This window comes from Heteronotia binoei, chromosome 7 (genome assembly GCF_032191835.1).
Source record: "Heteronotia binoei isolate CCM8104 ecotype False Entrance Well chromosome 7, APGP_CSIRO_Hbin_v1, whole genome shotgun sequence".
Lineage (NCBI taxonomy): Eukaryota > Metazoa > Chordata > Lepidosauria > Squamata > Gekkonidae > Heteronotia > Heteronotia binoei.
The window spans coordinates 114,792,973-114,806,872 of NC_083229.1; the positions used below are offsets into that span (position 1 = coordinate 114,792,973).

The 13,900-nt window shown below is 45.0% G+C and overlaps 1 protein-coding gene across 1 annotated transcript in view; it reads right to left on the reverse strand.

The window, feature by feature from the left end:
* The window catches only part of JARID2 (jumonji and AT-rich interaction domain containing 2), a 280,348-nt gene that overhangs the window by 71,710 nt on the left and 194,738 nt on the right, over positions 1 to 13,900 (reverse strand). The window contains exon 4 of the mRNA XM_060244252.1: positions 4,306 to 4,475. Coding sequence (XP_060100235.1) covers positions 4,306 to 4,475 — 170 coding nt within the window. The remainder of the gene's footprint in view (positions 1 to 4,305; positions 4,476 to 13,900) is intronic.

A 13,900-nucleotide genomic window follows, 5' to 3' on the forward strand; every position in this document is an offset into this window, starting at 1 on the left:
CCATTCAACCATTGTGGTACAGGCTTTTGTAGGCAATTCCATGTATTTTTTCCAACTGATAAAGAAAAGGCAACCTGGAAACTCTGCTACAGTAATCACCGGACTGCAGAAAGTGGCTGAAATTACTAATTAATGAAATGCAGTCACTCTGGCGATGCTCAAGAAGAACTTCATCTGCTCCAGATCTCAACTCTTGCCTTCTAAGAACTTTCAAGGACTAGTACTGGGTTCAATTAAATTCTCACACTATAAAAATGCGCCTCAGAGAGTGTTTTGAGTCAATCAGCTCTGCTGTTTGACTAAATCATTAGGCAATTATTACGGCATTTTAATATGCGCTATTGTCTGAAGCTTCCTTAATGAACAACAGTTCTGCTCTCTACCCACCACAGTCTGATCTTTTATCGCGGTAAAAATGTCAAATATGAAATCCTAGTTAAAACTTTATAGACAAACTTGCATATTTGCCGATTCTGTGAGCTGAAAGCTGTTAAGTTTCAGTTTATTATCACCAATAAAGACAGACAGCTTCATGCTTTTAATCATGCACAGCGTCACATATGGAAACGGTAAAATCTGAACCATTTCGGACTGCAACATCATGCATCGCTCTGATTTTCAGGACACAAGGGGTAAAAGTCTGATGGTGTGGGATGGAATGCCTGGTTCCCCTTCCCTCATCACTTTAGAATCATACAGACGTGAAGCAAATAAAAGCCCCTCCCCTCCCCCCTGTCCAGATTTTCAAGAAGCCCTTTCATAACCGCATCAGTAAACTTGTAGCTTGCTTTGGAATGTGCTTATTCAGCTTTGTTTAACCTGAGCCCAATATGAATAGAACTCAGAGAGACCCTAGTGTTACTAAGGAGGCTATTATGGCCTTTCCCCCTTCAATGGGGAGGCTGGAGGAATTCTTTGTATGCCAGTTCTTTCGACACAATGCATTAAGCTGCAAACCTTTCAGAGGTTAAGCAAGGTAGGGAGGCATCGAGTTTTAAGTGTCAAATAAGCACACAATTAAACCACTGATGTCCTTGGAAGTAAAATTAAAGCCCTGATATTTTTAGCTGCATATCACTATGATATATGTTTGCCCAATAACTAGGAAAAGTAACTTAGCTTATTATCTTTAATGTGATCTAGATCCAAAATACTGCAGCAGGAATGCTCATGGAACAAAATGTTCATACTCTCTCCCCTCATCTGCCCAGTTGCAGACTGTCCTGCTAACTGAAATTCTGCTCCTAGGTGCCCTGGTGCTAGGGATGAATGTTCTGATATACCCCGTTCAAATATATATCCAAAAAAATACCTTGTTGGTATATTCTGGATACATTCGGTATCTGGATGGTATCTAGGATTTTCCGGATAACAGGAAATGGGTCCCAAAAAATCCTGGAAATATTTGGAAGTAACCAGGAATATCAGAAGCCAGCATTTTAAGGCTCCCAGGAGGATTGTCTCCCCCCCCCCCACAATTTTATTGTGTTTCTATATCTTCCCCAGGGCTTGGTATTAGCTTGCCATATTGTTTTGCCTTTCATTATGTCCTTTGAAATTGGTTTTGCTGGTCTTGCAATATTGTGGTCTTTGCTCAATTTGGTTGCTGTTGGGTTTGTGGTAAATTATTGATTTTGACATTACCTTAGACAGGAGGTGGTAGCAACTACAGGCATAGCCAGCTTCAAGAGGGGATTGGATAAACATATAGAGCAGAGGTCCATCAGTGGCTATTAGCCACAGCATATTCATGGAACTCTCTATCTGGGGCAAGTGATGCTCTGTATTCTTGGTGCTTGTGGGGGGGCAACAGTGTGAGGACTTCTAGTGTCTTGGTCCCACTGATGGACCTCCTGATGGCACATGGTGGTTTTTTTGGCTACTGTGACACAAAGTGTTGGACTGGATGGGCCATCGGCATGATCCAACATGGCTTCTCTTATGTTCTCTGATTCTCAGGCTGTATTCTCTGAGTTTACATTTGTTGGGTTTGCAACAGTGTTCCTATTCAGTTTCTCTTGGATGATTCTCTGGTTTGACACCAGACTGGCTTCTCAGGTTGTGCGTTTCCTGTGTTAGGCTTGTTGCCACACTGTCCTGTGCCTCCGGCTGGGATTCCCTGGTTCTGGATTGGTTCTTTGGGCTTTTTGGTTCTGTCTACTTTCAGAAGCTTGTAACCAGCGGTTGCTTTGCTTATTCCTGAGCATTTGGTTACCATCTGCCCAGGAGAAAGCTTGGAGTCCTTCCCCCCACCTCAGAATAGGGATTCCGGTCCCCAGGCGGGGGCGGGGGATCCCCTGATTTCACGGGCTCTTGTCCACTGCCAACCAGTTGGCCAGTGGGGGGAAGTCCTGCCCTCAAGTTCCACCTCCAATAGCAGCCTCCTACTGCCACTCCTCCTGCGAGATTCAAAGGACCCTCCAGCAGATCTGCAGGAGCACGTGCCCTGTCGATCAGCTGGAGGGCCCTTTAAAACTTGCAGGAGGGAGGGAGAAGGGCAGCTGCCAACCTGAATTCCAAGCAGCTAATTCACTGCTTGGAGTTCAGGCGCACGTGGAACACGCTCTCAAAAAGCATTTGAAGAGTCCCTTTAAATGCTTTTTGAGGAGTGGGGGCCACACATGCCTGAACTTAAAGTGGTGAATTTACCACTTGAGAGTTCAGGCATGCAGGGCGCTGGTGCCCCCACTTGCAGAAGCCATTTGAAGGAAAGGTTCCTTTTAAATGGTTCTTGCAAGCTGGTGCCAAGGGGCTTCCATGGGGCTGCATCCCCTACGTGATGACATCACTTCTGCATGACATCATTATGTTGGGGACGTCTCTGCCCCCTCCATGAATGCGCCCCCAGCAGGGAGGAGGCAGGACCGGACAGATCTACCCAGGAAACACTGAAGGATGGCTGGGAGTACCTTGTTGGACCTCTTGATCCAATTCACTTGAAACTTGGGGTTTATTTGGCAGATAAGCACCAGCAGCTGTGTTGTAATTTTGGTGCCATTTGCTCAAAAAATATTCCCTCCAGTCCAACTTGCTTGAGTAATCAACTACCTGTATCCAAAATCACATGATCTTAAGGCACCATTTTAAGATCAGCAGCTGATAAGAACATAAGAGAAGCCATGTTGGATCAGGCCAATGGCCCATCCATGTATCTGGTAGGCCTACAGCTTAAAGGCTGACAACGCAGGTGAAAGTTAGAAAGCAACAGAGAAGGGGAAACAAACATTCTCAGGCATCAGTTTAGGAGAAAATTAAAATTCAGATTCCATCTCTCAAGAGGGAAATGCTAAAACCTATGATATACAGAAAGAAACCCCACTCTTCTAGATTAATCATTGAAAATATAGCTGGAAGTTACTTTCCTGTTCTAAGGGGCAAAGAGTTTTATTTATTTACTTGACATATTTATTAGCTGCACGGATAGCTACAGTGCTGAAACCGAGAGAGCCTGGCAACTGATACCTGTTATGATAAGTACACTTTAGTACAGTAAGTGGCTCTTTATATATACCCTGAAAAATACGTATCAAAATTTGGGTGACTGCTTTTTCTAGGGAAAAGCAGCTTGAGAAAGACAATTTAGACCAGGGGTATCAAACATGTGGCCCGGGGGCCGAATGAGGCCCCCAAGCTGGCTGTCATCTGCTTCCTTCTCCTTATATCTCACTTCCTTCTGCATAACACTCTTGCTTTGCCAGGCTTGTTCAATTGCACAGGAGCCTATTTTTTCCATTGGCTGAGACTCCTCCCTTGGGGAGGAAGGGGGAAGGAATAGCTTGCTTTGCCAGGTTCTCTCAATTGCACAGTGGAGTTACTGAGCCAAGTCTCTCATTCACTGAGGTCCCCCCCCCCCAAGTCCCCTGGGGAAGGAAGGAAAGAGCCAGAGCTTCCTTTGCCCAGTTCCCTGGATACCATGGGAGAGATACAAAGAACGCACCTTTAAGATCAATGGGTACTAACAATTTAAGCATGTTTTAAAGGGTTTTTTAATATATATATATTTATAAAATTGTGTTTGTGTTCTTTACAAAGTTTATATCACTGCTACCTAATCTTAAATACGCACACACACGGCCCGGCCTAACCTGACATGGTCCATTTACGTCAGATCCGGCCCTCATAACAAATGAGTTCGACACCCCTGAATTAGACCATGACCTTTTTCATGACTGTTTGGGTATTGCAACCAGTACCCTCAGACTGCAAAAGGTGAAAATATATAATAGCAAGGAATGGGGATACGAACCGCAGCTCTTGGAATTTCAGGCGCTAGGTTTGATGTAGCAGGAAGGGAAAAGTTCTTACCTCGAAGGCAGAGAAATGTAAGGAAATCTTCAGTCTTGGGCTTCTTTTTGGAGAGGTCAGAAATCTGCGTAGCTGGAGGGGGCAATAATGGCTCCACTATCTTAATGGGAGTTGTGCTGGGACTGTTTGGCTGGGACTGAGCAAACTTCCTTTGTGCTTGCAGCCTCGGCCTAAGGAAGACAGAAGATGAATGCAATTAGGCGGCAGAACAGAAGGCAGGGAAAATTAGCTATGAAGCAAGATGAAGGTCAAGATCTTAAGCAAATGCCTGTCAGGTCCTCCCCATCCAAATGCCAATTTTCTGTTCATCCCTGAACGCAGCAATTGGTTATTAAATCTGACAAACAGAACAACATGACTTTTTAAACTATTAAGCAGCTTGTACAGTAGACCAAACGTAGAATACACAAATGCTCAATTACGATTATAAATAGATTTCAGCTATTTTAGAAAACAAGTTTTTGGTGGGTGTACCAACTACTTCCATAAATGTTAAAGAGATGGAAACAACTTCTCCCTCCCCAAATAAGAGAGGAGCAGTTGAAGGGCAATATTAGGGCAAGAACAGGGCATCTGCACTTGTTTCCTGCATTCAAAAAGCAATGATAATTATGATAATCAACTGAATGGCACGCAAACACTTTTTTCTGTTTTGTTATTTCCCTGCACTTCATGGAAAATTGGTTTTTAAAGGCTTCTGAGGGTCCCTTCCAACAAGTATATTTGAGTCCTGATGCCACACTTCCTTTTTTCTTCCCACTTCAAGCACTGAAAACACCCATGTACCGTGCCTTACTCTGTACATGCATATTTTAAGTAATGAGAAGGAACGCCCACCACCCCCACACATGCTCAAGTTCAGCTTAAAAGAGCCAGCTGCAAGTTCCATGTGTTTGCATTTTGTGCTGCTGAATTTGGAGGGTCATCTTGCATGTTATCCACCCACAGAAACATTCTTCTGGGAGAAGGCAGTACCAATACCGTCTATAATAGGGGTGGCCAAACTGCATCTCAGGAGCCACGTGTGGCTCTTCCATACATATTGCGTGGCTCTCAAAGTCCCCACCGCCCCATTGGCTGGCTTAGAGAAGGCATCTGTCTCTTCAAATCATTTCTCCAAGCCAGTTGGCAGCACCAAGAATGCATTTAAAGGGTAAAGTTGCTTTCTTTCCACTTCTCCCTCCCTCCTGCCCCATCTGTTTTTTTCCTTCCTTCCTTCTTTCCTTCCTGCCTGCTGCCCTCAAATGTCTGATTTCATGTCTTGTGGCTCTCAAACATCCGACATGTATTCTATGCGGCTCTTCTGTTAAGCAAATTTGGCCACCCCTGGTCTATAACCATTCACAGGGCTTTTTTGAGAAGACATGGTTAAGGCTGGATGAATGGTCAGGGCTTTTTTTTGTAGCAGGAACTCCTTTGCATATTAAGCCACACACCCCAATGTAGCCAATCCTCCAAGAGCTTACAGGGCTCTTACTACAGGGCCTACTGTAAACTCTTGGGAGGATTGGCTACATCAGGGGTGTTGTGGCCTAATATGAAAAGGAGTTCCTGCTACAAAAAAAGCCCTGACCATTCATTCAGCCTTACCATGTCTTTTCCCCATTTCAATACGACCTGAGCAGCAAGGGATGGGAATACATGAGAACAGAAATTAGATGGTTTAGGCAACTCAAAAACCAGCACTTTCTGCAGCAAACACACAGAAACCCCAGCCTGTGGTATGTCTTGTTAAAATTATTAGGCAGATGATTTATTAACGGCAGACAAGTACTCCTTGCGCACTTGAACCGCATTATGATACAGAATATTAGTAACGATCATAGCAGAAGCTCGAGTAATCTGGCAATGTCCCCTGTGCCACCTTTGGCCTGCAGAAGAACTTTCAAATTAGATTTCCTCCGCAATCTGATTATGTATTATCCAGAGGGATCTTTGGCAGGACTGCAAGATGACCAGAGCGCCTAAATCCTTGATTACTTAATGCCTTTAAGCTTTTTTTGGAAAAGTTGCAGCATTTCTAAAACCTACACTGTGGTCATGTCATTACACCAGCTGAAAATGATCACTCTTGTCGATTTCCCTCCAGGCTGCAAACCTCATTTGCACAAACATTCCCTGATGCGACATTCCCAGGCCCCTGGTGAGAGTCACCGCGTCTGCACACAGGTTTCCTTCTCACAGAATGCAGAATTATATCTGGCACATACTATATTTCGACAGAGCATGACGGATATTCTCACAGGCAAACATGTAAGGGTCCCCTGATACAGGGGGAGAAAAAAGGGAGGAGAAGGGAACAGAAAATTCTTGGTCCACCAACCGTGTGCCTAGCTGCGACCCACAGATAAGCCTTTTGAGTCATCTCAATTTGTGTCACTGGGTCCCATTGAACATCTTCCTAGATGTGGACTGTGCTTTTGTTTGTGCAATAATGGTAGTAGGGCCTTTTTTGTAGCAGGAACTCCTTTGCATATTAGGCCGCACACCCTTGATGTAGCCAGTCCTCCTGGAGCTCACAGTAGGCCCTGTACAAAGAGCCCTGTAAACTCTTGGATTTTTGAGTGACCAGCATTATTTTCAAGAACTGTATTACAATGACTGTCTCTGTCAGTTGTAATGCTTGTATCAGAATCTGAATAATTACCATGATTTCTGTATTTACTTGCCATATTAAATCATATGTAGTGGTATCATACCTTTCTATTCACCAACTTATTTTCTAAGGACAAGGGGTGGAATTCTAGCAGGAGCTCCTTTGCATATTAGGCCACACACCCCTGAAGTAGCCAATCCTCCAAGAGCTTATAAAAAAGAGCCTTTTAAGTTCTTGGAGGATTGGCTGCATAAGAGGGCTGTGGCCTAATATGCAAAGGAGTTCCTGCTACAAAAAAAAAAAATCCTTAGTGGTAGAAAGTTTTGGTCCATAAGTTCTAATATGGGGAAGGCCTGGAATAGTGGCTTGAAACAATTGAAAGAGAGGCAGAGGCAGAGTGGAGAAACAGGAGATGCCTTGATCCTGCTGGGAATTCAGCAGCATCGGAGCTCACAGTTCACAAAAATCAACTCTAATAACCTGCTGCAGTAACGTATTGCTTAATAATAACTTCATACAAATATGAACGGGCCCTCTGAGAGCCACTAAGGGGCCCCTAGACAAAGATTCTTTTCAGCATCCTCTCATCCCACCCAGCCTAAGCATCATATGAAAACAATCAGATCTTGCCCAGTTCCTAAGATAACAACAATGAAGGCACCTGAAATTTTGTCCTCCAGGCCCTTCTCCTCTGTCTCAGAGGCCCTGAATATAAACTGCCAAAGAAAATGTATTTGTAGCAGCACGGATGCTATCAGATTGGGGAAGCACACATTTAATACTTGTTGTTACAGCCTCACTAGAAAGGTGAACGATTATCAGTTAGCGTAGGGGGTATTGATTACCTGTAATAGCTGCTCTTCTATAGCTGATAAATATAACCATCCATCTGCCCAAATTTTGCATCACTGATGTCTCTCAGATCTAGATGCCAACAACATCAACCCCTCCCCCCCAACAAAGACTGTTAGAAATACAATGATTGGGGCAGTAGGAAGAGCGAATTGTTGTGTATGTAAAAATGTTTAAATATTGCCTTAGTTTCCAAATTGATGTTACCCAGGACATTCTCTTGTTGGCTTCAAGAATTCTGTCCCGATCTGAAATAAACATCCATCCATCTATCCATCTACCCATCCATTCACCCACCTACTTACCCCCCTATCTACCCACCTATTTACCCTTCCTTTCTTCCCTTCCTCCAACTGAGCCAAAAGTCTTGTATTTACTTATTTAGATATTTATACCCTGCCTTTCTCTCCAATGGGAACCCAAAGCAACTAACAGCATCATTCTCTCCTCCATTTTATCTTATGAACCAATCTGTGAGTTAGGCTGGGCTGGCAGAGACTGGCTGGCCCAAAGTCACCCAGCAAGCTTTTTTGGTTTTGACATCTCATCCTTTTTTGTTTTTGTTTTGGCAAGCCCAGATACTATCAGGAAATGAGTTAATGTGTCTCCAACTGGTATTTTTTACAGCTTCAGGAAACTATCAAGTGCCTGAGGCGACTCACAGCAAAAGTTCCGGGAACTTCCCGAGCCTTGGGAGCAAAGAAACTATACAGTCCTGATTATGTCTGACTGAATTTGAGAAATGGCTTTAAATCGAGGCCAAAGCAAATATTTTGGGATTGACAAGTCGGATCCACAGGTGCCACCACCATTTTAGAATCATTTGAAAATGGCCTTCCCCTTCCCCTATGCCTTTTCAAGTGCATTTTTAATGGCTTGAGTTCTGGTCTAAAATGGCGGCAGCATCCACAGGTCCAACCCATGGATGCCGCCATGTCTGGTTTGTTCCCTGTTCCTGCTCAGATAAAGTTTAGACCAGGAGGTCCCAATGTAGTGCCCCTGGATGCCATGGCGCTGCCAGCACTTTTCCTTGCACCCGCCACCAAGTATTTTTTAAGAAAGTAGCTGGGACCAGTGGTGCCTTTTACCCAGAATGGCTTCTGACCAGTCATTGGATTGGCTGTGCGGATTTTTAAATATGTTGCTTTGGCAGCAGTTGCCACCACAGCACAAGGATCTTCACTGCATTGTCTGAAGAGACAAGCTGTAGCTGCCATCTTCTGATTGGCTCCGTCTCCTGCAGGAAGTGTTCTGTGGCAGCCATTTTGTGGCTATGCACCCCATGCTGTGTCAGAATTCCAAATGTGGCCACAGACTCAAAAAGCTCTGGCTTAGAGGTGCAAGTGCAGGAGTTCTCCCAGATTAGAGTCCACACGCTTAACCACTACACTAAACTGTAATAAGAGCCCTATAAGCTCTTGGAGGATTGGCTACATCAAGGGTGTGGCCTAATATGAAAAGGAGTTCCTGCAACAAAGTCTTAAGGACTGCACAGCTTACACAAAGCACATAAACCGCCTATACCTAAAGGTTGACTCACTTGAGTTGATCTCGCCTCAGTGGCAACTGCAGAGCTCCCTCATTCTCAGAGCTCCAGACCTTCCTCTACTTGTGCCTTGTTGGTAAAGCCACAGGGCTATTTCTGTTCTCAAGAGCTTTAAAAATCATCCATTGGGGGAATTTTACACAGCTCTACCTGAGGTGTGATCAATATTTAGGGCAGGAGTGTCAAACATGTGGCCCAGGGGCCAAATCAGTCCCCCAGAGGACTCCTATCAGGCCTCCAAGCAACTGGCTGTCGTCTGCTTCCTTCTGCATCACAGCTTGTTTGCCAAGCTTGCTCAATCGCACAGAAGCTACAGAGCAAAACCTCTATTTTCTTCCATTGGCTGAGGTTCCTCCCTTGGAGAGGAAGAGCTTGCTTTGTCAAACTCTCTCAATCACACAGCAGATCTACTGAGCCAAGCCTCTTTTCCTTCTATTGGCTGAGGTTCCTATCCCCTTCTGGTCTTCTGGGGAAGGAAGGAAAGAGCCAGAGCTTCCTTTGCCCAGTTCCCTGGATCCCATGGTAAAATATGAAAAAAGCACCTTTAAGACCAACTAGTGCTAATGTTTTAAAGCCTGTTTTAAGTTTTTTTTTTAAATCTTTAATTGTGTTTGTGACTGCTACCTAATCTTAAACAGGTACACTCATGGCCTGGCCCAACTTGGCCCAGCCCAATCCAACATGGCCTGGCCCAACAAGGTCTCATTTATGTCTTATCTGGCCCTCATAATAAATGAGTTTGACACCCCTGATGAATGTATTATCTGTTTAATTTTCTAAGGCCTCTCATGCCATCTCTCAACAAAAATCTCCCAAGGAGATATACAATAAAATTTAAAACTTGCATACTTAGAATCTTGGAGTTTTATATAAAGAATGTTGGGGGACACAATTCAACTGGCAGTAATTTGGACCCGTTTCAATTATGTTTTAGCTTCCCCTGTATTCAGTGAAGCTGTTTAAAGTAGGCAGGCTTTTCAGACATCTGCATGCAGCTCAGTTAAGACCTGATGCTGGGCTGCAATTGGTGTTAGCATAATTAAATGAAACAAAATTCAATAAAGCCATTTTTCTCGGTCGGGTTTTTCTTTTCTTTTCCCTGTTACCATCTCTCAGCTCTTGTAAGTGTGTCACAGTGCCTCCTGCTTCAGTCTACAAGGCTTCAGTTCATGTGTAGGAGGCAGAACGATTAGTTTTAGTGCATCAAAACCGTTTGCAAGTAATGTTCCCTCTAAGCTGCAGAGTCTTGTGAGCAAAAATTCTACTTTGTGAGCTACTGGCATTAAAGTTGTGAGCTACTGGCATTAAAATTGTGAGCTGCTGCATAAATTAGTTTGCTCTGGGGCCAAAAATGTGTGAGCCGGCCAAACATCTGTGAGCTAGCTTGCGCTAACTCAGCTTAGAGGGAACACTGTTTGCAAGTACTGTAAATTCCAGTTGTAGAGAAAAACCTTGGTGAAGATCTGACCACTGATTTGCATAGTAAATGTTGCCAGTCTATTAGTCCTTCATGGCAGCGATTGGTTATAATTCTGATTGTGCCATTCTAAGCAAACCTATGTCTTTCGCTCAGGAGGACACCCCTACTTAGGATGGTACTGTAAATCTATACAAGTTAGGCTTTAAGGTTCACATTTTAGGGCACCCATGAAATAAACCAAAGAAAGGATCAAGCTGACTTTTCAATTGTTACATCACCAAGAGCAAGTTTAGCCTCTGCCCCAGTACTGGGCCCAAGTAGTGCCCCTTTACTTAACCACGTAGGTTAGAGGTGTCAAACATACGGCTCGTGGGTCAGAACCTGCTCATCCAGGGCTCTTATCCTGCCTGCAAGCAGGGCTTTTCTTGTAGCAGGAACTCTGTGCAATTGAGAAATCCTGGCAAAGCAAGCTGTGACACAGAAAGAAGTAAGAGAGGGAGAAGGAAGCAGACTTGCTCGAGGGCCTGACAGGGACCCTCCAGGGACCTGATCCGGCCCTTGGGCCACACGTTTGACTCCCCTGTTCTAGATGTTATGCGGTTGATCAAATTAAAGTTTGCCCCCAGGCTTTATCATCAAGATCAGGGGTGTCAAACTCATTTGTTATGAGGTACGGATTTTTACCTTGTCGGGCCGGGCCATGTGTGTCATAAAATGTAATGCCAGGTAGGGAAGATATAAACTTTATAAAGGGCACAGGCAAACACACACACTCAGCCTAATCCACCTCACTGCTTTGTTGAGCCTCAGCCAACAGAAGGAAGAGAGGTTTGGCTCAGTAGCTCTGCTGTGCAACTGAGAGAGCCCGGCAAAGCTAGCTGTCCTTCCCCCACTTCCTCCTCGAGGGAGGAGCTTTGCTCTGTAGCTTTGTGTGCGACTGAACAAGCCTGACAAAGCAAGTTGTGATGCAGAAGGAAGCAAGAGAGAGAGAAGGAAGCAGATGACAGTGAGTTGCTTGCGGGCCTGATGGGAGCCCTCCGGGGGCCTGATCTGGCCCCCGGGCCACATGTTTGACACTCCTGATCAAGATAGTCCTGCAGGGCGCATGCGCCCCCCCCCCCCCCCCAAAAAAATTTAACAAAGCGACAATACAAAATTCCATATACACATAACAGGCTGCTTTGCTATTAATGAAAGGAAATATTTATGGGTCCTGTCTATTTCTCTCTACATTCCCCCAAATGGATAAGATGGATCCTAGCCCAAATAAGAAGTACTCAGCAAAGAGGAAATATGTACAGGAGCAGAAACTATGTTTTAAAAAAACATACTGTAGTTGTCCTCACCCTTGTCAGGGCTTTTCTTGTAGCAGGAGCTCTTTTGCCTATTAGGCACACGCCCCTGATGTAGCCAGTCGTCCAAGAGTTTACAGTAGGCCCTGTAAGAAGAGCCCTGAAAGCGCCAGGAGAACTGGCTACATCGGGCGTGTGGCCTAGTATGCAAAGGAGTTCCTGCTACAAAAGAAGCCCTGGAGAGCCGGAAGCTTGCCCAAGACATCCTAGTGAGCTCATGACTAAGATAAGATTTGACTGTTTCCCTTGTTTGTGGCTCAGTCTCTCATCCACTACACTAAACTAGCTCTCAATACACCATAACTGCTGCAGGGCCATGGCTCAGAGACAGAGTACTGCTTTGTGTGCAGGAAGTCTCAGGTTCAATCCCTGGCATTTCCAACAAAGAGGACTGGGGTAGCAGGGCATCTGCCTGAGACTCTGGCGAACCTCTGCCAGTAGAGGTGACACGGCCGACCTTGAGAGTTGAGTGGTCTGAGTCACTGTAAGGCAGCTTCAGGCATTCAATGTGGTTGAATTTTGTGCTAGACCAAGGGTGGCCAAACTTGCTTAATGTAAGAGCCACATAGAATTAATGTCAAATGTTTAAAAGCCACAAGACAGGACAGATGGATGGAAGGGAGGGAGGAAGGGAGGGAGGGAGGGAGGGAGGGAGGGAGGAAGGAAGGAAGGAAGGAAGGAAGGAAGGAAGGAAGGAAGGAAGGAAGGAAGGAAGGAAGGAAGGAAGGAAGGAAGGAAGGAAGGAAGGAAGGAAGGAAGGAAGGAAGGAAGGAAGGAAGGAAAATAAATAGCGGGGAGAGAAGAGGTAGAGGAAGAAAGAAAGCAACTTTAATTTTAAATGCATTCTCCAAGCCACCAGCTGGCTTGGCTTGGAGAAGGGATTTAAAGAGACAAATGCCTTCTCCAAGATGGCCGACAGGGTGGTGGGGGCTTTGAGAGCCACACAATATTTGTGAAAGGGCCACATGTGGCTCCTGAGCCACAGTTTGGCCACCCCTGCGCTAGACATAAACCAGCATCAAGCAATAAAAGCATAACTCTCAGAAAATCAGAGACATATTTCATCTGTTTCAGGGCTCCTGCACAAATTAATTATCCACCAGAGGGACTGCATACAAGGTACTGGAGAAGCATCTTTGGCTGTGCTGTCTGCATTGGGCAAAGCCCATCTGAGAATGGCAAAAATGTTATGTAGTATCTTTGCCATTCTCAAAAGGGCTTTGCCCAATGCAGACACCACCACCAAAAGCACAGGGTAATTCACCAGAATTGCAATTCCACAAGAGGCTTTTCAACCCATCTTCTGACACGGTGCTCCGTTACCTCAACAAGCACAAATAAATCCTAAGAAAATGCTTGCCATTTACCAGCTACCCCCTCCCTCAAATCAACACCCATAAACTAGGCCTGCCAGAAAGAAAACAGCAGCGGTGCCATGGGCTGGCTATTTCATCCTTTCTCTCCAAGGTTGAAAGACTTCCTGTTCAATTAATTCCTTCATTAACCCTTATCCATTAGAGTAAATTCTCCCTGCCTGCCAACAGGAAGTGATAAAAGTCACAAGGTCAGTTCGCTTCGGGGCAGCTTAACCTTTCGTGAAGGTTACTGTCTGCAGTCTCAGCAAACTAGAAACCAGATACCTGCCGCAGCTCACTGGGCCTTTTAATAGGTTCCCACCATCTGGGTCCCAGTTTTTTTCTCAGCATTCCATCAGAAAATGAAAACGGTTTTAAGTTGCCACAGTCCAAACCATTTGTGGATGGCGCTTAACTAAACTGAAGCCAAAGTCTGTCTCTGCCTCCTCCTTCCCCCCTCCCCTCCCCCGGGAT